Source organism: Camelina sativa, chromosome 9 (genome assembly GCF_030686135.1).
Source record: "Camelina sativa cultivar CO46 ecotype springtype chromosome 9, ASM3068613v1".
In the NCBI taxonomy this organism is placed as follows: Eukaryota; Viridiplantae; Streptophyta; class Magnoliopsida; order Brassicales; family Brassicaceae; genus Camelina; species Camelina sativa.
Window position 1 is genome coordinate 43,181,955 of NC_141888.1, and position 27,926 is coordinate 43,209,880.

At 36.7% G+C, this 27,926-nt stretch overlaps 8 protein-coding genes and 1 long non-coding RNA gene across 16 annotated transcripts; 6 read left to right on the forward strand and 3 right to left on the reverse strand.

Moving 5' to 3' along the window:
- The first annotated feature begins 1,048 nt into the window (after window positions 1-1,048).
- Window positions 1,049-2,483, forward strand: LOC104714796 (uncharacterized). 2 transcript variants are annotated; one of them, XM_010432259.3, is made up of 2 exons: window positions 1,049-1,475; window positions 1,695-2,483. In XM_010432259.3, the coding sequence occupies exons 1-2, from the start codon at window positions 1,253-1,255 to the stop codon at window positions 2,288-2,290; spliced, it is 819 nt and encodes a 272-aa protein (XP_010430561.1). In that variant the 5' UTR covers window positions 1,049-1,252; the 3' UTR covers window positions 2,291-2,483. The 2 variants fall into 2 exon arrangements, with proteins under 2 accessions (XP_010430561.1, XP_010430560.1); XM_010432258.3 differs by having other exon boundaries at window positions 1,111-1,487.
- A 206-nt stretch (window positions 2,484-2,689) lies between these two features.
- On the reverse strand, window positions 2,690-4,653 carry LOC104714798 (uncharacterized). Its single transcript, XM_010432262.3, has 5 exons — window positions 4,547-4,653; window positions 4,251-4,401; window positions 4,062-4,162; window positions 3,669-3,962; window positions 2,690-3,562 (listed from the first exon to the last, which is right to left on the reverse strand). Exons 2-5 carry the CDS (start codon window positions 4,367-4,369, stop codon window positions 2,787-2,789), a joined length of 1,290 nt encoding a protein of 429 aa, XP_010430564.1. The 5' UTR covers window positions 4,370-4,401; window positions 4,547-4,653; the 3' UTR covers window positions 2,690-2,786.
- A 111-nt stretch (window positions 4,654-4,764) lies between these two features.
- LOC104714797 (protein SEH1-like) lies at window positions 4,765-6,597 on the forward strand. Of its 4 annotated transcripts, none has more exons than XM_010432260.3 (7): window positions 4,765-5,079; window positions 5,185-5,285; window positions 5,377-5,454; window positions 5,560-5,715; window positions 5,817-5,929; window positions 6,019-6,145; window positions 6,324-6,597. In XM_010432260.3, the coding sequence occupies exons 1-7, from the start codon at window positions 4,812-4,814 to the stop codon at window positions 6,456-6,458; spliced, it is 978 nt and encodes a 325-aa protein (XP_010430562.1). In that variant the 5' UTR covers window positions 4,765-4,811; the 3' UTR covers window positions 6,459-6,597. The 4 variants fall into 4 exon arrangements, 2 of the variants coding, with proteins under 2 accessions (XP_010430562.1, XP_087320981.1); XR_015566025.1 differs by having other exon boundaries at window positions 4,812-5,079; window positions 5,803-5,929; XR_015566024.1 differs by having other exon boundaries at window positions 4,812-5,079; window positions 5,803-5,925.
- Window positions 6,598-6,900: 303 nt separating this feature from the next.
- On the reverse strand, window positions 6,901-11,306 carry LOC104714801 (E3 ubiquitin-protein ligase ORTHRUS 1). The gene is made up of 10 exons (XM_010432265.3): window positions 10,291-11,306; window positions 9,620-10,207; window positions 8,825-9,357; window positions 8,607-8,732; window positions 8,315-8,414; window positions 8,157-8,221; window positions 7,967-8,069; window positions 7,731-7,863; window positions 7,420-7,634; window positions 6,901-7,302 (listed from the first exon to the last, which is right to left on the reverse strand). The coding sequence occupies exons 2-10, from the start codon at window positions 10,046-10,048 to the stop codon at window positions 7,087-7,089; spliced, it is 1,920 nt and encodes a 639-aa protein (XP_010430567.1). The 5' UTR covers window positions 10,049-10,207; window positions 10,291-11,306; the 3' UTR covers window positions 6,901-7,086.
- LOC104714800 (uncharacterized) lies at window positions 10,358-11,425 on the forward strand. 4 transcript variants are annotated; one of them, XM_010432264.3, is made up of 4 exons: window positions 10,358-10,463; window positions 10,548-10,793; window positions 10,966-10,983; window positions 11,071-11,425. In XM_010432264.3, exons 1-4 carry the CDS (start codon window positions 10,409-10,411, stop codon window positions 11,265-11,267), a joined length of 516 nt encoding a protein of 171 aa, XP_010430566.1. In that variant the 5' UTR covers window positions 10,358-10,408; the 3' UTR covers window positions 11,268-11,425. The 4 variants fall into 4 exon arrangements, with proteins under 4 accessions (XP_010430566.1, XP_087320983.1, XP_010430565.1 ...); XM_087464857.1 differs by having other exon boundaries at window positions 11,076-11,425; XM_010432263.3 differs by having other exon boundaries at window positions 10,409-10,793.
- A 999-nt stretch (window positions 11,426-12,424) lies between these two features.
- LOC147939428 (uncharacterized) lies at window positions 12,425-13,069 on the forward strand. Its single transcript, XR_015566026.1, has 2 exons — window positions 12,425-12,737; window positions 12,856-13,069. It is a non-coding gene; the product is annotated as an uncharacterized LOC147939428 (long non-coding RNA).
- A 215-nt stretch (window positions 13,070-13,284) lies between these two features.
- LOC109124498 (uncharacterized) lies at window positions 13,285-14,065 on the forward strand. The gene has a single exon (XM_010432269.3). It carries the CDS (start codon window positions 13,466-13,468, stop codon window positions 13,910-13,912), a length of 447 nt encoding a protein of 148 aa, XP_010430571.1. The 5' UTR covers window positions 13,285-13,465; the 3' UTR covers window positions 13,913-14,065.
- A 1,055-nt stretch (window positions 14,066-15,120) lies between these two features.
- Window positions 15,121-16,675, reverse strand: LOC104714803 (ethylene-responsive transcription factor ERF061). The gene has a single exon (XM_010432270.3). The coding sequence runs from the start codon at window positions 16,488-16,490 to the stop codon at window positions 15,471-15,473; it is 1,020 nt and encodes a 339-aa protein (XP_010430572.1). The 5' UTR covers window positions 16,491-16,675; the 3' UTR covers window positions 15,121-15,470.
- Window positions 16,676-25,140: 8,465 nt separating this feature from the next.
- Window positions 25,141-27,151, forward strand: LOC104714804 (uncharacterized). Its single transcript, XM_010432271.3, has 4 exons — window positions 25,141-25,376; window positions 25,455-25,851; window positions 25,957-26,084; window positions 26,435-27,151. The coding sequence occupies exons 1-4, from the start codon at window positions 25,314-25,316 to the stop codon at window positions 26,933-26,935; spliced, it is 1,089 nt and encodes a 362-aa protein (XP_010430573.1). The 5' UTR covers window positions 25,141-25,313; the 3' UTR covers window positions 26,936-27,151.
- Window positions 27,152-27,926: the final 775 nt, after the last annotated feature.

Consider the following 27,926-nt stretch of genomic DNA (forward strand, 5'->3'; position numbering starts at 1 on the left):
CAGACACGTTACTAAAACTAAGGGACGAGTGAGGACCACGAGGCTGAATCTATATTTATGTATATGTGTACATCATAAAATTCGGGGTCTGGAAAGGACGAAAGGTTGTTATATTTATTGCGACATGGTAGACAGTGGATCGTTCGCTATCGCAATCCTAAAACCGACTCTTGTATTTTAGAGAAGCTAGCTACCGATACGATCGACAGCTCCACTTCCTCGACTTGTGAAAATTAAAGAAAAGATCAACTATTATGCTATATAGGTACTTTCTAAGTTTTATTTTCTATTAAAAAAACCTAAATAAATATTCCATGACACTTTATTAAATTAAATGTTCTTGTATTAAATGGTTAAGGCTTGCGTGATGGGGTAAGAATAATAATAGTCAACAAGTTAAAAACCTTACTCATTTACGTTCCATGATAAACGCTTATATATAGTTCATTTTATTTTTATTTTGCCGTAGGTATATATATATGATGGCTTTTATTTTGAAAACAATGATCCTAAATATAATATATATTCTTCATAATGATTTCTATAAATGACACATTTTGTGTGATAAATATAGTTGATTAGATAGATACCAACCTATCATGATGTTATACGAGGATTTCAAATTGTTAAGATTTAAATCCCAAAACTCGTCTTCTAGCTAAATCCAACGTAACTAACGCATATCAATATTACGTAAGAAAGGGCAGTTTACCATAAAGCAATTGGTGATTGGACGAGTCATGCTTCGCTCCAGACATGAGAACCTAATCATGCATCTATGATCTATCCGGATAGTGATATATATATTGTAGAATGAGAAGTAATGTGTTAAACTTACTCTAGATGTGGCTTCTGTTTATAAAAATGGACAAGTGATTTACCCAAACAAAACAAAAATAGAAACAGTGATATATACCGTAGAAAATTGTCATATATTATAGTTGGTTTTGAACATAGCCACATCGATATTAAAATAGATCTGTTAGTATTTCTAGGTTGTGTGTATATATATATATATATATATACAATGGAGAAAAAGAGATAGTGTATTAATTGCAATATTTGATATATGAAGAGACCGTGATGCTCATTACAATGAAGTTTCACACACACACAAAAACAAAAAAAGATATTGGCTACGCGTTTTATTCTTCACCGAACACTCCTACCTCTATACGTATAACCATCAGATCCTATATTTATAATCACTACCGAAAGAAAAAAAGAAAGGTTCATAGAAAGAAACAATAAGATGGAAGTCAAACGAAGAACCTTAGAGTCACCGAAGATGGCAACAAAAACGGAGGGTGAGAAGATTACAAAGAAAGATGATATGATTATTAAAGGACATATCAAAAAGGGTTTAAGACAAGCTAAGAAGACGACAAGAGATGATCAATCTCCTAAGATCTCCGCATCATCATCATCACCATCATCATCATCATATATGATGATGAAAATTAAGATGGGAAATTGTGAGTTATCAGGTTTTGATCATTGCTATTTTCTTTTACATGAAGTAAGGTTATAAGTTATTATGTCCAAATTATTATGTCCATGACCTTTTAAAAAATATGGGAAATGGAATTTTCTATTTATATCAATTTTTTTTCATGAACGCTCTTTTTATGAATTAGTGCATCACTATTTTTCTCTCATGTAAGTTGATGAGTACATATTTTTATTTTTTACAGACAAAAACTCGATACAAAGATCAGAAAACAACACTAAAAAGATGGAAATTAATCACGTCAAGAACAAGATGGTACTGATGAATCCGAAACATAACACAGAAGAGATTACGGATGTTGATAATAAGATGATGAAGAATAAGAAGGTATGGGACTGCGAAAGCACACTCTACGACTCATTCGAGCTCAACTCGTTCAATCGCCAACTCGATTCAGCCATCTCCTCCTCAGCTAGATCCATGTCCATGCCACACCTCTCTCATAGTACTCCTCCTCCTCCACCTTCAGAAACGACGACGTGGTCTTTGACCAAGAAACAACAATCACCGAACAAGAAGATCTCACGTTCTCTGGGGAAACTCATCAAGTCAATGTTCAGACAGAAAGAAGAGTCAAACGCAACGTTCAAGGCAGGTCACGGCCGCGGCGTAGATATGGACAAATATTACGTAGTTTTCGACAAGAAGGGATCGCTTACGACAATTCCCGAGTCTGGAGAGTCAACAGATATGGTTGGCTCAGAGATCAACTCGCTTGTTAGGAAAACAACGTCCGAGCGATTCCCGCGGAGTCGGCTCGTCGGTGTATCATGTTATTGATTATACTTTCATTAAATTTTATACTAAAAGTATAATATATAGGAGATATTAATATTAAGGTAGAGCCTCTAAATAAAACACTATTATTGCTTCCAAAAAAATTTCTACTAATGTACTATGGTACTGATTTTTGTTTTTCTTACGTTGTATGTAAATGTATATCCGTTTATTAATTAACACAATTAGGTGAAAAGTATGAAATCTTTCCAAGAGGTTAGTTATATCTTAAGACTTTCTTATCAGTAAAGTAATTCCCAGGGGTAAACTTTTTGTCAATTTATTTACCGTAACACTGTCAATTTGATTCTGTATACTTCTTATGATTAGCATTTTCTCACTTCATTTACTTTTTGGAGTATCATTTCTAGTTAAATTTTCAATCATATAGCTCAGATTTGATTTACATCAAAAGGTTATATATTAGTAGATCTTAAGTAGTCTCTACAGTAGTAAGACTAGATACAAAACAAGAGGACTACGTTTTAGAGCTTCCTAGCTACATGCTAATGTCTAAGAGACGCAACTGATGTGTGATTGCTTCAACAGCAATAAGAAGGATCACGAGGTTGCTCTGTGCTTCCACTAATTTCATGCAATTTCTCTTCCTCTTGTTGCTCCATTGAACATCGAAGATGAAACTACTACCCAAGTTGCAACTAGAAGAGTTAAATGCATCAGAAACGTCCTCTGTCTCAGCTTCTTGTCCAGAATTGTCGATTGCGTCACAAGCTTGTTTCTTTCCTTCTCTGCTTTCTCTCAAGGTCTTCTTCCGTTCCTTTCTTATTATTAGTTGGCTGCGTTTTCTCTTGGGATATCCCTGTTCCCATGCTGAATCAAGACAATCAAACTGCTTTTTCGAAACTGCAGCTCCGGTTGCTTCTGTCTCATCTCTGCTCCTTGTCTTGTTTTTCATCCCGGTACAACAGACTAGTTCAGATTTTGACAGAGTTTCACCGTTGTTGTACACCAACCCTTCTCCTCTCTCTAATGCATCCACAATAGTTAACCTTGATGGTTTGCGTCCACACAACTTATTGTTGACAAGATTAGAAGTTCCTGCAACCACTCCAACTGATGTAGATTTCAACTGCTCCTTGTTCTTGACTCTTATCCTTCGGACATACTTCTTCTCAAACAATCTGTCTATCCGAAAACCATCAGAAGAATCTCTGTTTGATTTAACGTCTTCAACAACCTTCACTGGTGCTGCTTCACCCTTTGGTTGCATCAACTCTCGGATTCTCAGCAGCTCGCCAGATTCGCTCTGCTTACCTGCAATTCCATCAGCTCAAATGTCTTTTACTGTAGTAGACCAAAACATATTACAATTGCATATCTATATGATAAACCACAAATAAAACTCTGTTTGCTATCTTACATGTATCTTGCTCAACTGTAGCAGCAGGCATATACTCCTCTGCTGCGTTAGCCAGAACCACTAAATCTTCAAAAGACAGCTGCTGAAGAGTACCAGACAAGTTGTTCCTACGAAACCTAGTGCAACCACCACCAAGACGACCAGACTCGTTGGCTCTTTTATTCCTCTTATAAATTTTGTACAATTCAAGACCTCTGTTCAATCTAGCTTCTTTAAGAGCCTTGGCTGCTCTAAGAGTTGCTCTTGGTTGCATCATCAGCTCTCGCTTTCCCTTAGAGACAGCTTCTTCTTCATCTGCCAAAAAATGGAATCAAAAGCTTTATAATAAATATTGCAATTTTTAAGTAAAACCCATAAATCAAAAAATTTGCTCTTTTTTATTTATTTATTTACATGTGTCTTCCTTAATTCTCGCCGGCAAAGACTCATCTTCCTCCAACGCTTTATTCGCCAGAATCATCAAATTCGAGGCGAAAGACACTATCTTCCTGCTCCTGCATTCACTAATTCAACTACTCAAACATACAGTATAATTTTCTGAAATTGAGGCAAAAACCTAAAACCCTTGCGAGATAAATTTACCTCTCCGGTTTGATTCTTTGATCCGCCGAGTTCATAGCTGATTTCGGCAGTGAAGCGCGAGTATCACTACTCCTTTCTTTCACTTGTTTCTCGATTCTCACTTTTACTCTTTCCTTCATTGGCAAGATCTCTCTCCCAGTTGTTGCAGAAACTAACAAAAAAATTACAAAATTCGCGAATAAGAAAATGCCAAAAGCAAAAGGGTTTAGTGATTTTTTTAAGGGTTTAAGCAAATTGGGTGGGATAAAAAGGAATTCAAAAGCCATTTAGATATAATTCTAAGATAGTAACAGTACCAGAGCGAATTGAGAGTGATCGGAGTCGTGGCGGTGGGAAGATTAGCTTGAGAGAGGAGGAGGTTTCAGCAGCACACCGCCGTCTTCTCTCTCTCGGAGACGATGTAAAAAGTGGAAAACTCACCAAAAGATAAAAAAAATTAAAAACAGAAAGGGCCCAATTAATTGCAAAAAGGCCCAATCTATCTTGGCCCAATTTTGTGCTTCCCTCTGAAACCTCTGGAGATTCTCCGAATCAGTCAGTGAGCACGAGAGAGAGAGAAAAATGGCGACGCTAGATTCCGGCACCACATGTTCATCCTGGAATTACTCCGGCCACCGATTAGCCGCCGGTTCCCTCGACGGAAGCATCTCCGTTTACGACTCTTCTACTCCTTCTGCTTCGTCTTCTTCTACTTTCACTTGCTCTTCCAAAATTAGGGTTAGTGAATCCAGTATCGTAAAAATCGTCTGGTTACCTTCTGAATACGGCGACGCAGTAGCCTGCATTTGCGAAGACGGAAGCTTATCGATTTGGGAGGAGGTTTCTGAAGGTAACTCTGTGCTCTTTGTTCGTTGCTTAGTGTTACAATGGATTGTTGTTTTGGAATTGTTAAAAATCCAATTCTCTTATAGAGATTTTACTTTGTTTTTGTTAGACACACATGCTCTTGAGTGGAAACTGTGTAAGAGTATGAAGAGCAAGTCTAGCCTAGTGCTTGATGTTCAATTTGGAGTTTCCACAAAGAGTCTAAAGATGGTGAGAGAGATATTGATGCTTTCTTTGTTTTTGATGCTTAACAAACTCTTAGGCTACCATTATGAATGATTCGTTGATTTTTTTTTTGTAGGTTGCAGCATATTCTGATGGGTACCTTAGGGTTTTTGAGCTGTTGAATCCATTGGAACTAAAGAACTGGCAACTTCAGGTGGCTTGTCTTTCTATTTGACACACTATACATCTGCTTTTTGTTGCTTCTTAAGTTTCTTGTTGTTTCTATCGATCTTGTCTAATTCCTCACCGTTCTGTGCAGGCCGAGTTTCAGAATGTTATTGATTCTCTATCGACGCTCGGTAAACCTTCAAGCTTATCTGCATCTGTTTCTTGGAATCCGATGAAAGGTGAAGAGCAAGAACCAAGCTTTGTTTTAGCCTTCAACTCTGATTCTCCACATCTTAACTCTTCCAAGGTATATTTTGAATTAAGACCTTTTTTTCACGCTATTGTGAGCTGGAAATCAAAGGTATATTTTGTGTGTTGCCTAAAATCATGATAGACTTGTTGTTGCAGATATGGGAGTTTGACGAAGCTCATAACCGATGGTTGGCAGTAGCAGAATTAGCCTTACCAGAAGACAAAGGTGATCCAGTCTATGCTTTGTCATGGGCCCCAAATATTGGCACGTAATTCAAAGAACAATCTTGGTCCTTATTCAAAATACTCCGTCTTAAGAACCTCAGACTAATCCTCTTTTTTGGTAACTTTGATACAGACCATACGAGGTTGTTGCTGTTGCAACTCATAAAGGGATAGGAATATGGCATGTTGGTCTAGCTCCTGATCTTGAAGGAAGGCTTCCAGTTAAGAAGGTCTCCTCGCTTTCTGGCCATCAAGGCGAGGTATCAAATTCCACTACTTCTTACCTTTCATCTAAACTATAGGAGTTGCTGGGAACTAAACTATAGGGTCTGAGGAGCTTTCGTTGTTGATCTTTGATCCTACTTTTGATTTCCTTTTGATTGGCAATTTGGCATAAGGCGTAACTAAATTGCACTAGTTTTGGTTTTTCCTGGTCAGGTTTGGCAGATGGAATGGGACATGAGTGGCATGACTTTAGCTAGCACTGGAAGTGATGGTATGGTCAAATTGTGGCAGTCAAACTTAAACGGGGAGTGGCACGAGCAGGCAACGCTTGAACCAGTTCCCTCCTAAGTACCACATCGCGGCTATGTCCAATGTCCAAAAACATGTTCTTTCCATTTTAAGGACATTATTTATTAGTATTGCTCAGTTTTGTCTCGACTTTAAAGACTAGTCTATATATAAGTTGATCTGATTTTGGACGTGAAAACAGCACACTATATAAGCCCCATTCTCTTGAGTAGTTAAAACCAAAAATATAACACTTAACCCAAAGATGACAGTGATAAAGAGTTCATTCTTCAGTTCAAAGAGTAATCATTCATCAAATCCAGATGATCAACATCAGTCACACATGTGGATGCTTAGAACTCTTTTTAGACAAATAATAATTATTTTTTTCGGTCACCGTTTTCAGTCACACGTATTTTTAGACATAATTTTAATACGTAGAATAAAGTTCAGGTCTTAGACAAAATTGGTATTTTGGTTTGGTACATAGTGAATCGGTAAATCAACAAAGTTCTAATAAAGTTTGGAATTAAGACCAAAATAATAAAAAGCCGCATAAGTTTTGGTACGAAATATTACAAACCAAAAGAGCTCCTTGAGCTGTTTAGCAAAAAAAAAAAAAAGAGCTCCTTGAGCTACCGAGAGAGTTATTTAATATTGATATATATACTAAGTCACTCTAGTTTCTTTAGTTTCCAACACCAACACAGTTGCTGTCCAGTTTGATCTTCTTACTAGGTGGTTCAGCTTCCTCCTCTTCCTCTTCCTCTTCTCCTTCTTCTTCTTCGTACTCTGTGTTTCCTCCAGAAGACTCTGCTGCGTCATTGCTTGGTTCATCAACGGCTTGAGACTCTTCCTCTTTCTTCTTCAGATTCTCAATCACCTCCATCAGTTCTCTGTTCACCTGTTTTATCAAGAATTTATTTATATGTTATAGCCAAAGTTATTACATTGGGAATTCCAACAAAAAAATTGGTAACAATTAAGAATGTATAAGAAGATGAGATGAAATTGTTTTAACCTGTGGGTTCTGGAGAAACTCAGAGAGGTCAGTAGTGCAACAATGGCAGGTCATGACATTCTTCTTTGTACGTAGTGTGCGCCCACCTCTGCTTCTCTCCCGCACTTGAGCTACCCCAGCAAATTTAGCATCTAAGCATCCCTTGCAGAAGTTGTGAGCACAAGGCGTTGTCACTGGGAGACTCATCACTTTATGACAGATTTGGCAGTTGAACTCTGTGTTAAACCAGAAAATAAAACACAATTTAACAGTTATGGATTGTGCTCTAGATTACAAATTTACAATAACACAAGTGACAGTCGATGTTATACCTTTGCGAAGTTTGTCCATGATAGAGTTCTTTCCTCTTTTCCTAACGATCTTCCTATACTCAGGATCCAGAGCAGCAACACACTTTCTACTAGCAGGTGGAGACTTCATCCATTTCCAACGACCATCAGCTTCCTAATCCATGAAAAATGCACAAGGGGAAAAGGTTAAAAATAATGAACCAAAACAAAGAAGAATATATGGTATCTGCTCAAGCAAAAAAACAAGCTTTACAAACATCGAAATCCCATGATGGCTTCTCTTTTCTCACAAACAGTTCAGTAGCTTTATTCAGCTCAGGAATAACAGGCAATGGCCTTGGACGATCACCAAGCACATCACTGCAGAATAGTTAAAAAACCTCATGAGGTATTAAGTATAGCAAATACAGAAATAAAGCACTTCCCGAAAGAAAATATATATCAAACCTGGCCCATGGAGCTGCCTCATTGTCACATCTGACAAACAGGTAACGGCAGACCTTAAAAGAACCCTATGGAAAACAGATGAGTAGGTCAGGAAAAAAACAACCCAGCTCAAAAGGTATAGGTGAACAATTAAGAGAGTTATCTATATATATTTGAACCTGTATTCCAACTTTTCGCCAGCACTTCTCAATCCTATAAACCCCATCATATCTCACTCCTTTCTCAGGGGCATATGCTGAACGCTTCTCCTTGTGAGACCTGAAAATTGAAGAGACAGGATAACATTCTGCTCATAGTATATCAGGACAACGTACATCCAGCTTAGCTGAGCGCAGCCCTATGACGACAAACAATCTATTCTTTTTCAATAAAGAAAGCAAAATTTGACACAGGAGCATCCCAAATTCACCTATAGTTAAAGAAAGACTGCATAAAAGTGAGAAAGATAACCTGACAACTCGGACAGGATAGCCCATTTTGCAACTAATTCGTAGAGCTTCATTCATTTTCGCAAACTTCTGGTCGAAAGACTGTATGTTAGCAGTTCTTTTGTTTCCAGTGAGATCCCTTCCACCACTGCAACACACAACCAAAGACATTAAGACAAATATTTCTACAAGAATAGCCATAGTACAAGCACCAAAGGACAGGAGATATGTAAAGCTAACCTTCCAGTGTAGAGGAACCACTCGCCGTGATCCTCATCATCTAGATACCCTCCAGAGAGAGCAACTGACTGAGCTCCAAAACCAGATTGCCCAGCGATTCCAGCAACATGCGGGAAATGCGCTCCCCACTGCCTACAGTCTTGTCTGTCATCCCAGGACTCACCAACCAAGACACCTTGGTTTCTAGTGGGATCATACTCGGATGTTATCGGACCAAAATGATCACCTGGAATCGTGACATAAATCTTACCACTACAAGCGTTAGCTTTCCCAGTCTTTTTAGCCCTCTCCGTAGTGAATGCCTTGTCAGGCCGATCTTCATTCCTAACAACATGTTGAATCTTGGCTGAAGTTATGACAACAGCAGAATTTGAAGCCTTTGCTAAACGAATAGCAGAGACTAGAGCTAAGTTGATGCGTGGATTCTGGGCCACGTGTTTGGGAATCTTGCCTCGGCATGTCATACAAGTTAGATTACCTTTAGCTACCCATTTCTCAAAACATTTCAAGCAGAAGTTGTGACCACACGGTGTCTACAACCACAAAGTAGACAGTAACAAGTCACATTAGTCTCCAAACGCTACTAATCAGGCAGCTTAAACAAGACTCAAAGACAATCAAGCATACAGATTCAATACTAATCTCATGATCTAAAACTGTGACCACATGGTGTCTACAACAAACTCTACTAATCACGCAGCTTAAACAAGACTCAGACACAATCAAGCATACAGATTCAATACTAATCTCAAGATCTAACAAGTTCTTAACAAAATCGATGAGAACGAAACTAACCGTAACAGGTCTTTCAGGCAATTTAATGCAAATAGAGCAACAGATCTTTTCATCATCGCTCTCCTTCTTCTCGTCGTCTTCTTCATCGACACCACCACCAGAACCACCACTCATGAGTTTTTGCCTTTTTTTAGCTTTCTGAGCATCAGTGAGTGTCACATCAGCCTCAATCGCACGGACCGCTGCTAAGAGAACCGCACCACCAGCGGTTCCGGAAACCGGAACGGCGGATTCGACGATATCGCCTGAGCAATCGGGACACTGCCACTCTCCTCCGGTCGAAGAAACGAGCGATTCGGGGAGGATACAAGCCACGTGCCATGGAGTGACGCACGTGCTGCAAGTGAGCGAGTCTTCAGCAGGAGGAGTGGCCTTGCACCGCATGCACACACCGTCTCCGTCGCAAGGAACCTGAATCTCAATCGCCATTGTTGAAACGAGTGTGACAAAAGAGTAATAGAGAGAGAGAGAGTGATTTAGGGTTATCGAGATGAGTGAGAGATTTGGGGGAAATTATAAAGGGAGAGAGAGAGCGGCGGGTTCTCAAAATATTTGGCGGAAATTGAAAAGTCGCGAGCGTCTTTTTCCCTTAAAAATAAATGAAAAACAAAAAAAAATCTCACAGTTTTGATAAGATCGTCTGAGTAATATATTTACGTAAAACGACGTACATGTAATTTACGAAGATCTAAAACGGCACGAAGTTATCTTCTCTATCTTTTTTCTCATCCACAAAACCTTTTTGCCTTCTCTCTCTCACTCACCGTGGAGAGTAAAATAAAACGAGAGATGATTCTGATAAACTCTAACTCTCCGGCGCTATTCTCAGCCGTTAGATTTCCTGGTTCGTCTCCGTTTAACACTAAGCGTATTCATCAGTCTTCTCTCTCAGTCTCTAGAAACAAAAGCTTCTTCTTACACTTGACAGAGACAAAGGAGAAGAAAACAAGAAGAGAAGATGGGACGAGAGTATCAATCGTGTGCGACGCAGGAGGGATGTTTCCAGTGGATCCATGGGCTCCGACCATTGATTCACAGAGCATAGCATCACAGCTCTTCGCTGTGTCTCTGTTTCCATACATTGGCTTTCTCTATTTCCTCACTAAATCCAAATCTGCTCCAAAACTCACACTCTTCGGTTTCTACTTCTTGCTTGCCTTCGTTGGAGCTACGAGTAAGTACTCTGTTTCTCAGCGTTTGCGTCCATATCGTGAAACGCGTGCTCTGTTTATAGCGTTTGGCGTTTCTTAGTAGTGATCTTAACCTATTAGTAGTGATCTTAACCTATTCCTCTGTTCTTGTTTTTCTTTCTTGGATGGCTTTGATCGATTGAATTTGGAATGCAGTTCCTGCTGGAATTTATGGTAAATTTGTTTAACATCATAAACCTTTCTCTAGGATTTTTGTATGTATATGAGGAGGTTCTGATGTTATTTTTGAATGAAATGAAGCAAAGGTGCATTATGGAACGTCGTTGTCGAATGTTGATTGGTTACATGGAGGAGCTGAATCACTTCTGGCGCTTACCAATTTGTTCATCGTGTTGGGTCTTAGACAAGCTCTCAGGAAGCCTGATGATGATGATGATGATGATGATGATGATGAAGAAGCACCAACTAGTCAAGAACAAGAGAAATCTTCTGTGTAGTCAAAAAGAAATGTAGATTTTTTTGTAATTATGGGTTTCACTTTCACTTGTTTATGAGTTAGCTTATATATTATACAACTCTCAAACGCGCATCTAATTCCCATTTTGAACGCGTAAGTTGAACGCTAGCTAAGATAAGTAGGTGCGTTTGGTTCTTATTTGATTTTTTTTGTTTTACCTAATATGCTAAAGGAACATTTTGTGAAGGTATAAATCCGATCGAGAATGGCATTGAGTAGTTACTATTGGAACCTTGTTCAAAGTTTGATGTAGGAAAAAGTTGAGGAATCCAAATACATGCCACTTTGATTAGGTAAATGCATATTGTAGGTTCTTTTGCAAAAACCAGCGTTTAACACAGTAAATCTTTTTAATAAAACTATCACTAGGGATGGGAAGAAAAAACCTTCAAAACTTTGTAGAAAGAGCGGTTTGAGAACGTTTTCGGCAAAACTAAGATAGGAGATGCTGGTCATTGAGATGAAACGCGGGTGGTGTACTAAAAGGTGTTTGAGATGTCGAGACGAATAGGATCGCTTTGGCGGAGGCGTTCCAAAGACTTCATACGTTTTTTTGTTTGCATAATTAACGTCACATATGTGGAATTGGAATTCCCAATATATATTGCACCAAACTTGGAAATTAACCAATTCATTCGACAACATTAAAAACTATGATACAAAATGAACTTTGAACATATCCTTGATCGAAGATAACAAATCACAAAAAAAAAAAAAATGAAATGATTTAACATCAGTTGCCTTGTAGTAAAATAAGCATTTGCCATACTATGGGTTTAAACTTTAAAGTTTCAACCATTTATTTTCTTTTCCGGAGTGGAAACTAAATCATCACGACTTTGAACTACATTTTTTACCACATATCAAATTTAGCATACAGAAAAAAAAAAAATCATTTTCAAAGCGAATTTTTGATTCAACACAGAACTCATATATACTGATAGTAACATTTATTTTTCTATAAAAAAAGAAAAGAAAAATATATATAGTCAAAACACACAAAAGGTGAAGATCGTAAATCTCATCCACTTGAAATGAATCTAATTCATAGTTTGATGTTACAAAAGTTTGATGCATACGTACATACAACATACAAATTCATCTATAAATATTGTAGCTAGGCAATACATTTTTGATAGGATATAAAAGAAGAAGAAAATCAAAAGACACATTGCAGGTAAACGATGTCGTTTAAAAGAGTAGAGAAGAAATCAACCGAAATGGGCCGCCAGATGACCCACGAGAAGTCGGACTCTGATTCGGACAAGGAAGGAACCCCCATGATGGCTGGAGGTTACACTGAAATGGTTAGCCGCAGCGACGACTCTGACTGGGACGAAGACGAACCCGTTGATACTGGCAAACGCTGTCCTGACCCTATTGCCAAGGAAACTGCTCCTATCAATCGCTACAGCCGCAAATATTACTCTAATCACTAAGCATGCAAGAGGTTCGAATTCTATAATATCAAGAATAAGAAATACTTGAAAATCATGTTACTTATTGTATGAATAATAGTAATACCTTTGATTATATCTCTTGTGGGTTACGTAACTTATGTTTTTCAGATGGGCTCGGCTACGTATATGGGAAAAATACAAATAAAGACGTGCTCATTAGTCAAAGGCTCATATAGAAATTATGTATTGTGTCTGAATGTAGTAAATAAAAAGAATCCAAGGATGGATGCCTCATGATCATATCAATGATGATAATCTCATTGGTATCATGCGGTTTTTATACAAAGTAACTCTGGAATGACAATGTTACTTACTTCTATTATTATGAACAAGTAGATATGCCAAATTAAAATCTAGAATAAAGCTTTACAACACGGAGGACAATAGTAACAGTCCCCTGTTCTAGATCGCATTGAGATCAATATGAATCAAAGAATCTTAATCTTGGACACCTATAATTGAGAACAAATTCTGAAATAGACATCCTATTAGGTAAAAAGAAAATACCATTAGCATATATTGATTCAATTTTAGCTACTTTAAACTATTAAAGAACAAGTTCAAGATAACGACAGACGCTAGCAGATGGAGTCTATTTGATTTCAGCAACTCTTATGAAAATCTCAATAGTATATATAGACATATTCTAAAGCTCAAACCGATATCCACACACACAATACAAAATACAAACCCTAAATCTCACATCTTCTTAACCACAATGCAATACTACGAAAACCGTGAGAAAGACTACTACGAGGTGGCTCAAGGCCAACGCAATGGTTATGGTCAGAGCCAGAGCCATGGCCAGAAACCCGCTCGTCCAGTGTATGGGCTTAGCCCGACTTTGAACCACCGTAGCCACGGTGGGTTTCTTGATGGGCTCTTCAAGGGTCAAACTGGCCAAAAGAGTCAGAGTGGCCTCGGCACGTTTCTAGGTCAACACAAGACCCACGAGACGAACAAGGGTCATGGACATGGGAAGCTCTTAGGGCAGCACCAGAAGAAAACTCATGAGACAAACAAAGGTCTTAATGGTCTTGGAATGTTCATTAACAATGGAGAGAAGAAACATAGGAGGCAAAGTGAGCCCAAGAAGAAGAACAGCAAGGATGGGCATGGCAGTGGCGATGAGAGTGGAAGCAGCAGCGGTAGCGACAGCGACTGAATCTGATATGCTTGCTCTAAAGAAAGTGATGCTTATAAGAGAGACTATACAAAGTACTTACATACAATAAAACCACTTTAGGTGGTTGTGTCTCTGTGTGTCCTATATAAACCTCGCTACTATGAATCTATTATTATACTTTTGCTACAAAAACCAACAAAGTCACCAAAAAGTACTAGCGTGGTAAAAGATTAATGGCTACCTTTTACCAACCTAATTCACTAACAAGAGTACCAAAATTTAAACTAGTATGATCATTTCTCAATCAATCCTTTCATCTACATCAGATTCAAACAAAAGAAATTAAGAAACGGTGGAGAAAATTTGAACAATCTTAGATTAAGATTTTTTTGTAAGTTTATTTAATTAAACTAGTTTATATATATAGCTAGTATTAACGATTAACTGAAAAAGAACTCAGTTTAGGGGATTTCACAATACACACGACACGATCATATAGAACGAATATTATTTAGCTAGTTCATTTCGCTGTTGCTGTTAATAATGTTGGAACCAACAACGTGATATGTGAATGTGATATTAAAACTCATAATATATATATCAACAAAAAAATTTTAAAAAATGAATTTTTATGTTATAGGTAGAGAGAGACAGAGAGATAGAAATGTTGTCATTTTCGTCTTCTGACACAGATCTTTTAAAAGGTCAAGATTTGGTTTTAATTTTTAAAAGATTTAGGTCCTGCCTGATCATCCGGACATGCATGGATCGCGTACCACCAAACTACAATTAAACCACTAACCGTCTAACACCAATATAATGCCAAGTTCAACGGGTTTGGCATTGGCATAGTCCGGTTCAATCTTTGCAAAGCTTGTGTGATCAAACTTAATGCTCAGTTTTCGTTTCAAAGCATAAATATTTGGTAAGTTGCAACTTCCACGGAGGTTTGATCCGAAGATTTGTTTGGTCCACCATTCTTATAGTCATAGAAATATATGTTCATGTAAAAGATGGGATATGTATATAAATGAGAAAACAAATAGTCTTTGATAATCACATGGAAGGAGAGAATAAAAGGGACCACTTTAAAAGCATTGTGCATATGGTCGAGACTGTGACATGTGCTTCTCTTCTCTCAGCTCTTACCTTCCCCACCAATCTTATTTAATTGCTTCTTCCCAAACTTCATTATTTTTTTCTTTTAACTTCACTTCACACCTGAGTTTAAAAATCTCTCTAGTAGCTTTTACCCAATCTTAATAATTTTATTAAAAATAAAACTGTAACATATAAATAAACTGTTCTAATTACAATCAGAATAGGAAAGTCCTTTAATGATCAAAATAGAAATTAAAAAAAAAAAAAAAAAAGGAGCTTTCACAACCTCTTTCAAAAAACCACGAGGCTTCAGATTTTACCCTAATTACGTATATTTAACAACTTTCAAACGATTTTAACAACTTGAAACCCTAAATTCACGCCTAAAACCCTAATTTTTCTCATCATTTTTTTTCCCTAATCCCAAAGTGTTTTGCTCTTCTTGTTGTTTGTTTGTTGCAGTTTTGATCAAAAATTAACAGTTTCGTGTATCGGTTTAATTGGCGAGAACTTCCCAAATAAGCTCTGGATCGAACGATGGCATCCTCGCTAGTAAAAACCCATCAGTGTCCACTCCCATCATCGCGTCTTCATCCTCCGCCGCCGTCGCCGTCGTTGCCGGAATTTCATCGGAAACCGAAACCGATGCCGGAGAACTATTCTCACTGTTGCACAACCTCATCTGCGAAACCCAGTAACTGTCCTCTGAGTTAACCGCGGTCGTAGTCATCGTCGCCGGAGACGATGATATAATCTCCGGTGATGAAGAATATGAAGAATCTGCAGTCGCCGACGAGTTTTTGCTCACTTTGGCGCTCTTTTTTGCTCTCTCTTTTCTGACTCTCTGGCAAATGGATTGGATCTTCCCGTCGACGGCGTTCTTGAGAGCTATAAGCTTGGAGGAGTCTCCGAGTCCGAGCAGCTCACTCGGGTCTTTGAGATTCGGGAAATTGAGACGAGCGTATTCTCCACGGAGCTTATAGGCGGCGCGATCGTAAGCGTAAGCGGCGGCTTCGGCCGTGTCGTAAGTTCCTAACCAAACCCTCATTCTGTTTTGCGGCAATCTTATCTCCGCAACCCATTTCCCCCAATGTCTCTGCCTCACTCCTCTGTAAAGTTTCTTCTTTTTCGTCGTCCTCCCAGCCGCTAACGCAGCGGCGAAAGCTTCCGCTGGAGTCCCGGCCGCCGCTTGGAGCATTAGCTCGGAAGTTTGATGATGATCGAACGATGAGGAAAACAGAGGAGGAGGAGGAGCGGAGATTGCTCTGTTTTGAAGGTGGAATTTCTCGATGATATCTCGTTGCCGGAGATAGACGGAGGAGCCGAGCTGCGGCGGAGGATTGAGAGTGTTGAATGATGTTGTGGCGAATTCTACAGAGGAAGAAGGTGTGAGAAGTGAGAAGATTGAGTCGAGTGTGTTTGGCCCTCCACCTAATATGATCTGAGACAGAGATGCTCTGATCTCTGAGATTCTAGGGCTGAAATTTGTCTGATAAAGATGATTGCTTTCTTCCATTTTTTTTTTTTTTTTAACTTGACGTTTCTTGGAGTATAAGCAAATAAAAACCTAACAATTGTGTTTGATGATTGATCAAAAGGAGATTGAAACAGAGGATGATGGGATTTAAAAGAGATTGGTGGTTTTGAAAGAAAAGTAGAGAATTGTTGTTTTTGTTTTAAGATCTATTAAATGGGTTTATGGGTTTTTAAAAAGTATAGAAAGAGGTTGTACATATTTATAGACTTTTTAGCTAGAGAGAAGCAAAACAAACTAGAAAAGGTTGCTTTACAGATTTCACATGGACTTCTTTGACTTTTTATTTATTTTTATTTTTTTGTATTTTTTATATTGCCAAACTATTTTCATCATGATTTTAATATAATATTTCTACTTTGAGATAAACAATATACTGTAGTGTACAATATTTCCAACCACAATTTTTAGTTTTTATTAATCAGATCATGACAATTATAAGCACTAGCTACACTCATGATATTCTATATGAGAGTGTTATCGATACACTTTCTATGCATTTTGCATAAATTCTTCTATAGATCATGAAAAATATATGCTCTATGGTTTTATTCGCTTTATCTTCAAACAATTTTTTTTATTAGGCAACAGTCTAGGATGAATATTTATATCTAATTGTCGCCAGGTATAAACGATTTAATGTACATTACGGAGTTAGATAAATGTGGTAAGACTATTTCTTAAAAGTTAAGTGTAGACATATGTTGTGGGACTAGGACTGTAGGAGAAAGCTAAACCTTTTTTTTTTTTTTGAACAAAAAAAAAGCTAAACTTTTTTTGTTACAATTCTATACGATATATTTCATTTATAAGCTCAAACATTATAAGTAATATTCAAGTTTCGACGTGTAGTAACATAAAAATAGAAAAATTTCTACTAATGACAAGGTGGGTAGCTTTGATTATGGCCTTAGCAAAACTCATGTCAATTTGTATTTCATACTAAAGGTGGACGTTTTACATTCACACATCTTTAATGGAATAGATTCACACTTGTTAATATATAGAACATTTATACTATTTTACGTACGTAAGAGTGAAATTGTAATACATCAAATTTTAGGTACAAATGAAAAGAAAGTTTGAGGGTTCGGCAGGCTGATCTCTAATTACCCATCGTACAAATTACAAAATGCAACACAACTTGTCTAAATGATGCCTTCTATGATATATATATATAGATACACATACGATCATATATACTTTGAAATTAGTCAGATATGATGTGTATTTTTGTTTTTTTGATAATAAGATATGATGTATATTTATATCTAAATTCCATATTTACTTTTAATGTATCTAAATTAGTCAGAAATTATATCTTCTAAAACTGTCCTAGCTACTAGCTAGTATCGTCGGAAAATAGTTTTGTCGACACCGGTTTGACCATTACATATATAAGATATGACATTAAATGAACACGCATTTGATGTAGAAACAGAAGAAATTAACCATGTTCTGTCCTCTCGCATTACACCCTTCACATATTAATTGCAAGTTTTTTTTTTTTTCTTTTGAGTCAATTCTAATCCTTTCAATTTGTTTTTTTGTTTGGGTGAGACGAGTCCGTGTAGTCCCCACGAAAAACTTTTTAAATTTATTGAGGCAAGAGAGAAGAGAGGAAGAGTCAAGACTTCTGTTTTAAAAGGTCCGTATCGAATCATAAATTCTCTCTGCCACGCCTTCTTCTTCTCGCCCTGATTAGTTTCATCTCATTCTCTCTCCATCTTCTCATCTCCTCCACAAACCACAATTATTAAAGGGATCTCTGCGTTATACTTTCTTTAATAGATGCATAAAAATGATATAAACCCCATATTCCAAATTCATTGACCAACGATAGTACGATACTAATGTTTATTTGCAATAGAATATGCATTTTCAGCCCCAAAAAAAAAAAAAAAATTTATTCACATTTGTTTCTTAAATTACTTGATAACTTCAGTTCATATAGAGTTCATGTATTCACATTAAATAAGGTTTGAAAGTGATAATAACCTAATGTGACCAATGTTCAAAATCAAAAATCAATTGACGGTTAACATATATTTTCTTTTTGACTGTTGCATAATTTATAATTATTAAGTTTGAGATTCGGATCTTCCTATCATCAAGAATTCGAATTACGTACACTGATTTCTTCCTATGTATCTAAGAAAAATATTATTTGAGATTCGGCAAATTTTAAAATAAATGAAATAGTAACGTTCAAGCTTTTACTTGTGGGAAAAGGACCCTATCTTGAACCTATAAATTACACTTTTTGCCAAAATCATTTCATAGCTTTTCCTTCTCGACAGGGGTAAACTCAATTTGTATCAAAAGTCTAAAAGTCTTCTTCTAGACTCAAGCTAGATTTTAAAATATCTAGTTCACTAAAAGATGTAATTTGGAGGGTCACGAGTTATGTATGGGTCGCAACCATACGTTTATGAGTTGGTCTTTTTTTAGTACGTGCAGTGTTAGCCAAAATAAGTACGTTTTAATTAAATCTCAATTCCGCATTTGAAGTGTACATATATGATATAGGTGTGTGATCAATGACACGTACAGTCAATATATTACTTTTAGAACATATCTCGGGGCCGGTCCATTCCTAATAAATCCAAAAAGTTATCACACCGCAAATCACATGTTAGCTTTCGGTGTGTTTTTTTGTTTATATTTTGTAATTTTGTTTTTAAAGGATAAAAAAAGATAGTATATGCATACGAGCCTATGAGACTTAGTTACACCAGTTGTTCATAAAAAAAATTAAATTAGTTCAACATAGTTATATATATAATGATTATCCAAGTTGACAAACTATATATGTCAAATCATCAACTCAGAAATTGTAAAACCAATTTAATCATATATATATGTCCTAATCTAGTTAATCAGGGGTTGAGTTAAAACATGTAGCGATGAGTCAAATCTAGGTCAGTTTAATTTGTACGCTTTTGCTAACGGATAAAAAAGAAAGGAAAAAAAAGAAATAAATAAATCTCTAAAAATCTTCCACAATGACAGAGGCAACTCCAATTTACAGAAGTTAAAATCTTATCAGTTACCACCATTTATATTGTTTCAGTTTAGCCAATCCAGATTGAGCATTCTTCTGGTAGGAAAGATTCACAGTAACTTTCAATTTCTAAAAGGCTAAAAAAAAAAAAAAAAAGTTCCAACGAATTAATTATTGTAAGAAAAACTGGTAGAAACCCATGTGGAGTACTTGAGGCCATTTAAAGACAGGGATATATAGTTGGTCTCTCTCTCTCTATCTTGGTAGTGAATGAAACATATCATCACAGTTTAATTATTTAGAATAATACATAAAATAACTTTAGAGAATTAATATAGAAAGTGTGGTTGGCAGAGAATAAGTAAGTAGTAAGCAAATTGTGATGTTTTCTACTTTGTTTCTTGTTTCAATATAAAGGAAGGGTTTAGAAGCAAATAATACAAATAGATAACATCATTGTTTCTTGCACGTAAACGTCAACTGTATCAGTTGCTTTCGTATATGAACAATAGAAGCCGATCGAAGAGAACCAAAAACTTGTGGTACACAAGCAAAAGAGGCAAATGTGCCCATATTGCAGATTAAACAGCGTCGAGAATCTTATCCGGATCAAGTGTGACAAATACAGTGTGAAAGTAACTGCGTCGTCGACCTTTTTGGTCTAAAAGAACGATTGGCAAATAGCAGTAGATATGAGGAAAAGACAGGGGTATAACAGATATTTTAGACACCGAAAAAGTAGTGTTTTGTCGTTATTAGCGTATGTCTTAGAAAGGCGACGCCGACAGAACAGTGGTCCACTGCTCCTGAATTCGACACGTGACCAAACTTTGTCTCCTTCTGAGGTCCCAGAAAAAAAAGAACGGATCTCGCTTTCTCCAGATCAATCACTCGCGATATCATCTCTCCACGATACGTTTTTAATTACGGCAACGGCGTTGTTTGCGTAATGTCGACGGAAATTGACGTCACGCTGATGCCATTGTTTTTATACATCTGATATTTGATGATGTTCGTATGTATGGCTTTAATAAATTAGACCTAATTCTTGCTTCTTCTTTTTATTTCGGGTCACGTGGTTCGTTCAGTAACGTTGAGAATATCATAAGTATCTACTAAATATTTTCAGCAGCTCATTGATTATATAGTTAGGTAAAGAAAACATATGTGTTCAAACCAACAGGTCAAAAGTGTGTTCCTAACAAAGTTTTCTAAACAACCAAAAGCTTTCAAAAACGCAGTTATGATTTCGTGGAACTTTGTTCAGAAAAAAAAAAAAGAAAAAAAAAAAGATTTCTTCGTGGAACTAAAAGGCATCACGATTCTGAGTATTATAATACTCCTATATATGGTTATAGGGTGTATTAAAAAAAGTTCGTATGAAATCGTACGGATAAATCCTAGAATGCTAAAAAGGTGAATTTTGTATGTATATATTTTTAAAAGCCAGTGACTACAACAAAAGATGTTATTTGCCTTAATTCTATTGGATAACTACTACACATAGACATGATTCTATAGACATATAATAACATAAACATCATTTTCCTATTAAAAACCTCCATTAGTTTTATAAAAGCAACTACCTAGTTCAACTATGTAAATAGACGAAAGAGATTCCAAAAGAGAGGGAGATAAAAAAAACTTTTTTCTCTCTCGTCTTCTAAACCTAAAAACCAGCGGCCGCCACAATTTTTTTAGATCTGAGACTGGAGTACGGTGGCTTCTCTAGCACCGGCTTCGGTGTCCCCGTTTTCTTTCCTTCGTGTTTTGCTTTAGTTTCCTTTTAAGTTTTGGGAAGTTTACGGCCTTCGTTTGGGGATTCTATCAGTTAAATCGTTTTGTGCTCTAGGGTATTTTGAGGAAGCGGTCGAGCGGCTCAGTTCTGCTTGGTTTGTAGCTTTTGCAAGGAGGATGGTGCCGGATCTGAGATCGACGGAGACAAGCCGTTGTTCGCCTGCTCACAACCCAGATTTGTCTCTCGCTCTTGTGCTTCAGTTTGTTTGGTTGCCGCTTTGTGTTGGTTTGTGGGTGCTTTGTAGGAAGTCTTCACCTTGCCATTGTTTTCCTCGCTCATCCTTTTTGCCTGGTTTTACTTATTAGGTCCCTTTTAGTTCGACTCTGTTCTAAGTGGAGGTTCTTTTGTGTGAAGTTTATACTTGGCTCTCTGCTTCAGATCCTTCTACTCTTAGGTGAAAGTTGCTGGTGATGGTAACCTCTGTAGATGAGTGTCGCTTCGGTTCCTGAATTTGAAGCTCATCGAAGTGGTTTTGTTTTGCTCCTTGTCTTTGCGTTTCCGAATCTGGAGGATGTCGGTTTGCATGCTATGGCTTCTATCTAGGCGTTCATTGACGTTTCAATCGCCACATCTGAAAGTGTATTGAAGTTCTGAATTAGACTTTTGCTTGTCAGGTTATGAAGTTTGTTTTCTAGTTTGGAGAGATCATCTCTCATTGTGATAGGAGGAAGCAGTTGTTGATCGATGCTTTGGCCGTGGGCTACATTGGTACAACTCATTCGCAGAAACTTCAGAAGATGTGATCGATTTGTTTGTTTAGACTTAGTGTTTGTCTTTGTTATTATTGGTATTATGCCTCTGTTCTTAGTTGTTGGGTTCGGTCTATTTTGATTTTGGCCTTCAATTTCTCTATTTAGTATTTTAAGTTGTTTCCGAGGACTTATCTATTGTCCGTCGGCTTTAGACTCCCTCTTTTGGGCTTTAGACTCCGGGGATATCTTTGTTTTCCACCGGCTTAAGTTTGTACTTCATGTATGGTTTTATGTTTATTATCAATAATAACAACAGATGACAAAAAAAAAAAAAGTTCAACTATGTAAATAAACCTACCTAGCTACATCTACGTTAAAAGTTGTGGACCTCATACGATTACCAATTGAAGGTTTTGACGTATGTATTTTGCAACTTATAGGGAATTGAGTACTAAATTTAAATACTCTCCGAAGTATATCGAGAGCAATTAATTTACCGAGCAAGCCATATATATTAATATATATTATATATGTGTTATATAATATGCATATTCCGCACTACACAAACGCATACATATTGTTTATACATATAATAACTTATGTTACGATTACGACACGTATATGCGTATTATTAAGATCCTATTGTATGGGTTAAAGATGTGACATTATTCAACGGATAGTAGACATTATGACGAATATCGTTACTTTGACGGCTAGGTGGACCATAACACTATTAGACTTTTAACATATATATATATATATATGTATCTATATAATTAGTTTAATGAATATGTTAGCTATATCCTATATATTATAAAGGATGAGTATCTGTCGATCTTAATTTACACAACCAAAAAAGAGAGAAATATATATGTATTTTCAATATTCACACATTTCTCCCTAATTATTGATGTGGGTTGCGTAAATAATTAATACATCTATTTTTTTCTACTCAACATATGTTGCGCCTTGCTACTATATTATCTGTACTAATCTACGTGTGCTCATATACGTATGAGGTCCCCTCTTTATCCCTAAGGTAGTAGACCCTTGAAATTTTCTAAAGCATATATATACATGGCCACACTTCTTTTGGACCTACTAGTCTTCTTCTTAGCTTATTTTCGATTTCAATTATACTTACGTACGTAAATAAACACAGCTAAGAAAATGCTAAAGACAACGTATATTTCATATGCACCTATGACAGTAATAGACTAAATGACTAATATGTAGTATGACCAGATCAAATCTTCGTATTTCACAAATAGTCAACTATTAAGTGTTATCAACATGTACCGAATTAATTAGGCATTGATTTTTCTATTTAGATAGACGCACATATTATGTCGATAAGAGAGTGTATTTATTTAGGAAACAAAAAATACCACGTCGGATAGCGAATCTAAAATAACCAAAGTGATAAACAAAGAACTTGATTATATCACTTCATATAGCTGACTTAGTCTTCGTTCTCCACAGAATATAATTTGATTCATAATCAAAAACTTCAATAATTAAGATAGAATGGAGCTGGACGTGGACCCGGTCGGTTTGACCTTCTTTCATTTTTTTTTTTTCTTTTGCTTTCAAATAATTGACACTTTTTTTTTTCTCCCAAAAACATTATTGAAACTTTATAGCGTGACTATGCATCGTAAAGCTTTTTATTTTATTATACTCTTCTCTTTTAGGTTGTTAATAAAATTAAACATGCAAGCCCTATCCGATTATAAATTCTAACACTACTACCCTATAATTAAGGTAAGTTGACTTTGTCCGTTGACGAGACAGGTGGCGAGTTCAGTACCGACGCCAAGTGAAGCTTTTGACTTTTTTCCTATTTAATTTTCTTAAAAAGATTTTTTTTCTTCCCATGCAGGTATTAGTTGTCTAGTTGGTACGTTCCTGTTGGTATTTGCTTCTCAACTATTATTCGAATTATACTCATGTTTATTTTTTATTTTTTGTGACAAAATTTATATATTCAGATGAGAACTGTTCGGTTGTATAATGTTAAACACGATAAATATTTTAAAATAAACTACGTAATTGACATTCTTCTTTTTGATATGTAGATATTTTGAAATAAAGTAAACCCGTTTGCTCAGCTTTACAGTTTGATAATTAAGGTTCGTGATTTGTGCAACTATTTTTTTATATATGAAAAAATAACTTGTAAGATTCAAATTATGGCGGTGCCTCATAATCCAATTAGTGCGGTACAGAAAAATTGACATGTCCACAACAAGTTCACCAATGTAAATTTGAACTAAATAAGTCATACAGGCCCGCAAAGATTGTTTAGCCGGGCAAAGTAATCATAACATATCATCACGTAATTATAAATTTTGGAGTCAAAAAGAGTAATTAATATTAAACTGGGCTTTGATTGATAAGACTTCGTTCTAATCTCAAATGGCCCAATATGATACTATATCATTCTCCTGATTAATTTGATAACGGTGTTTAATGAAAATAAAAACTGTAGCGTTGTGAGTAAAACTGAAAATGGTGTGGTTTGAAAGGAAGAAACTGAGAGAGCTAAAGTCAAAAAGAGAGTATCTCTCGTCTCTGCTATGCTTTGGTGTGGTAGGTCAGTTTTGATCTCTTCTTTACTTTTTTTTTTTTTTTTGTTGGTGATACTAATAGATGATTAGTATAATGTTAAACACGATAAACAGTATAAACTAAATTGGATGAGAATTGTTCAGTTGTATTCGGATGAGAACTGTTTAGTTGTATAATGTTAAATGCGATAAATAGTTTAAACTAAATCGCTTAATTGACATCCTTCTTTTATTTTGAAATAAAGTAAAACGTTTGATAATTAAGGTTCGTGCTTTCTAAAAGAATAATTTGTGCAACTTCTTTTGTATATATGAAAAAATTAACTTGTAAGATTCGAATTATGGTGGTGCCGTGCCACATAATAGTTCAGCAATGTAAATTTGAATTAAAATAAAAAGTCATACAGGCCCGCAAAGCAAAATAATGATAACATATCACGTAATTATAATGTTTGGAGTCAAAAAGAGTAATTAATATTATTAAACTGGGCTTTGATTGCTAAGACTTCGTCCTAATCTCAAACGGCCCAATATGATATTAATTTGATAAAGCTATTTTATGAAAATCAAAACGACGGCGTTTTTAATAAGTCAAAAAAAAAGTCTCTCTCGGCTCTGCTCTACTCGGACTCATTTGTCTTCCTTGGAAGAATCCGATTGATAACAACACAACAAGAGAGGTTGATTTTTGCGAAAATTGATGAGTTTCAGATGGAGTTTTTGAAGTAGAGAGTCTCAAACATGGAGTTGAATCTCGTTTTGCTTCTCTGTATAGCTTTGATTTTCGTCGTTGATACTACTAAGGTAAGCCCACTCAAATTAGCCCTAATTTGAATTTTGTTTTGGGGGAAATCTCTGAGGTTTATGATTTGTTGAAATTAGGGTAATGGAGATCATCATCATCAGGCACAAGTAGATTCCAATTTGACGGATACTAGTACTAGATTTGTTGGTGGGTCTGTTGTTAACAATGTTACTGTTAATTCCAAGAGTATGATACATGATTCCAAAAACTCGACCAGTGATGATGATACACAGACACTCTTGGGTGATGGATCTAAGATGATTGATGGTGGAGATACTACTACTAGTGGTGGTAAGAGTGAGCAAGCGAAAGTAGCGAGTGATGGAAGTGAAACCACTAAGGAGGAGGAGGAGGAGGCTGTGAGCAACTCTTCAAGGAAGAAACAAGGGTTTCATGGTGAAGAATGTGATCCATCTAATATGTGTACTGATCAGGAACATGAGTTTGTCGCTTGTCTCCGAGTTCCTGGTAACGGTGAGTCCTTTCTTCAATCTCTGTCTCTGTGTGACTATACTTATTGTGTCTTTCACTGACGTCTTTTTGGTTCTCGGGATTGAGCTTCATCTCATTATTGTGCAGATGCGCCTGATCTCTCACTCTTAATCCAAAACAAAGGCAAAAGGGCTTTGCTTGTAACTATAGCTGCTCCGGGTTTTGTCCGGTTAGAGAAGAACAGTGTTCAGCTCCTGCAAAACGAAGACACAAAGGTAATGCCTATATGTTTAGATATCTCTTCCTGTGTGTGTTCTTCATTGTTATTGTTAGGCTCTTTGATTCTGTAGCAGAGTCAAGATCATACGTATATATATCTGAATCCTGAAGGTTGATCAGATATGATTCAATGTTAGTTGACTCGTCTTATATTATGTGGTGCATTTGCTGAGTAGATAGCGCATTTGGTTTTGTTTGCAACAGAAAACCTAGTCAGTAGCAGCATGGTTTTGACATGGAGACTTTATACCCGGAGACTAGATTTTTATAGATTGATTTTGCTATTAGTTTGAGATTGAGATGGTGTTGCTACTTCGTACTGTATATAAAGCTTAAACTTTTGCAGGTGAAAGTTTCTATTAAGAAGGGAGGGTCCAACGATAGCGCCATTGTACTAACATCGAGCAAAGGCCATTGCAGCCTTGAACTAAAGGATTTGGCTGTAGCGCATGAAACAGAAAGCGAGGATACAGTTTCTGTTTCTCGTCCTTCAATCCTCAATATCCGTCCGCGGACACTCATTGTCGTCATCATGATCTCCTTCCTCGTTCTCTCCCTTGTCGTCATCCCAGTGATCATTCATGTTTGCAAGAACAAGTCAGGGGGAAACAACAAATACCAGAGGCTCGATATGGAATTGCCAGTCTCGAACCCAGCGGTGGTGACAAAATCTGATAAAGAAAGTGGTGATGACGGGTGGAACAATAACTGGGGAGATGATTGGGACGATGAAAATGGAGATGGAGACGAAGAACAGCCGAATACTCCCGTGTTGCCGCTGACACCGAGTGTCTCCTCAAGAGGGCTTGCTCCTAGAAGACTCAGTAAAGAAGGTTGGAAAGATTAGTTTCACTCTGATTGCTCTTTGTTTCCAATTCCATTCCACAGAGTTGTTTAACAGAATTGCGTTTTGTTTCTGTCGTTTAAAGATTTTTCCTTATTCTTTTGTAGTATACTAGTAAGTACTAGGTACAGTAGAAACCCAAACGTACCTTTCAGAACTGTTTCTTTTACTCCTTTTCATATGAACAACATGCAAATTGAGTCATTTGAAACTCTGAAATTGATGGCTGAAAAATGTAACCTTACTTACTTTCTGCGAATTCAATCCATCTGTTGATCTGAAGTAGAGATTTCTCTCCTGTTTCGTTATATGAGTGATGAGACTTGTCTTGATGATACCATACTACTGCTGCTACTCTTGATATGGGGGAGAATTAAGACACTTTCTTCTTGATTCCAATCAGTCATCATGTCCAACATCGCCAAAGACGGTGTGAATTCCTCGAGAGAATTTGAGACTTCGTGGTTGGTCAGATATCTCTTGTTGACAATCTTACTGATTCTAAGAGTACTATATATACAAGTATAATAGATCATTCCCATCTGTAATAACTAGTATGTTATGCGTACAGATCAGTTTGTCGCTTGTCTGCGAGTTCCCGTGGGGTCCTCTTGTCTTTGAATATACGAGCTCCTCGTTTCTGGGCTTTAATGGCCTTCATATAACCATGTGCATTTGGGCCTGTAAAGATGACCTCAGCCTTTCAAATTGTCAATTTCATCACTACATGTTCGTTTGTCCATATTACAATGAAGGGTGTTATGTATCTAATTAAATCGACATGAACATATCTTTTAGTGGAAGATTATGTGAAAAGTAGATCTAACAACCTACCTACACATTTATGTTTCGCAATATTTTTGAAACATAACGAAACAATTGAACTGAAACGTTTATATATACTATAGTTTACAAAGACTCGAGAGAGACGGTCAAAACAACCTTCGGGGGAATGTTAACGTCACAACTCACAAGTGACAAGTGAGGCCGCGCC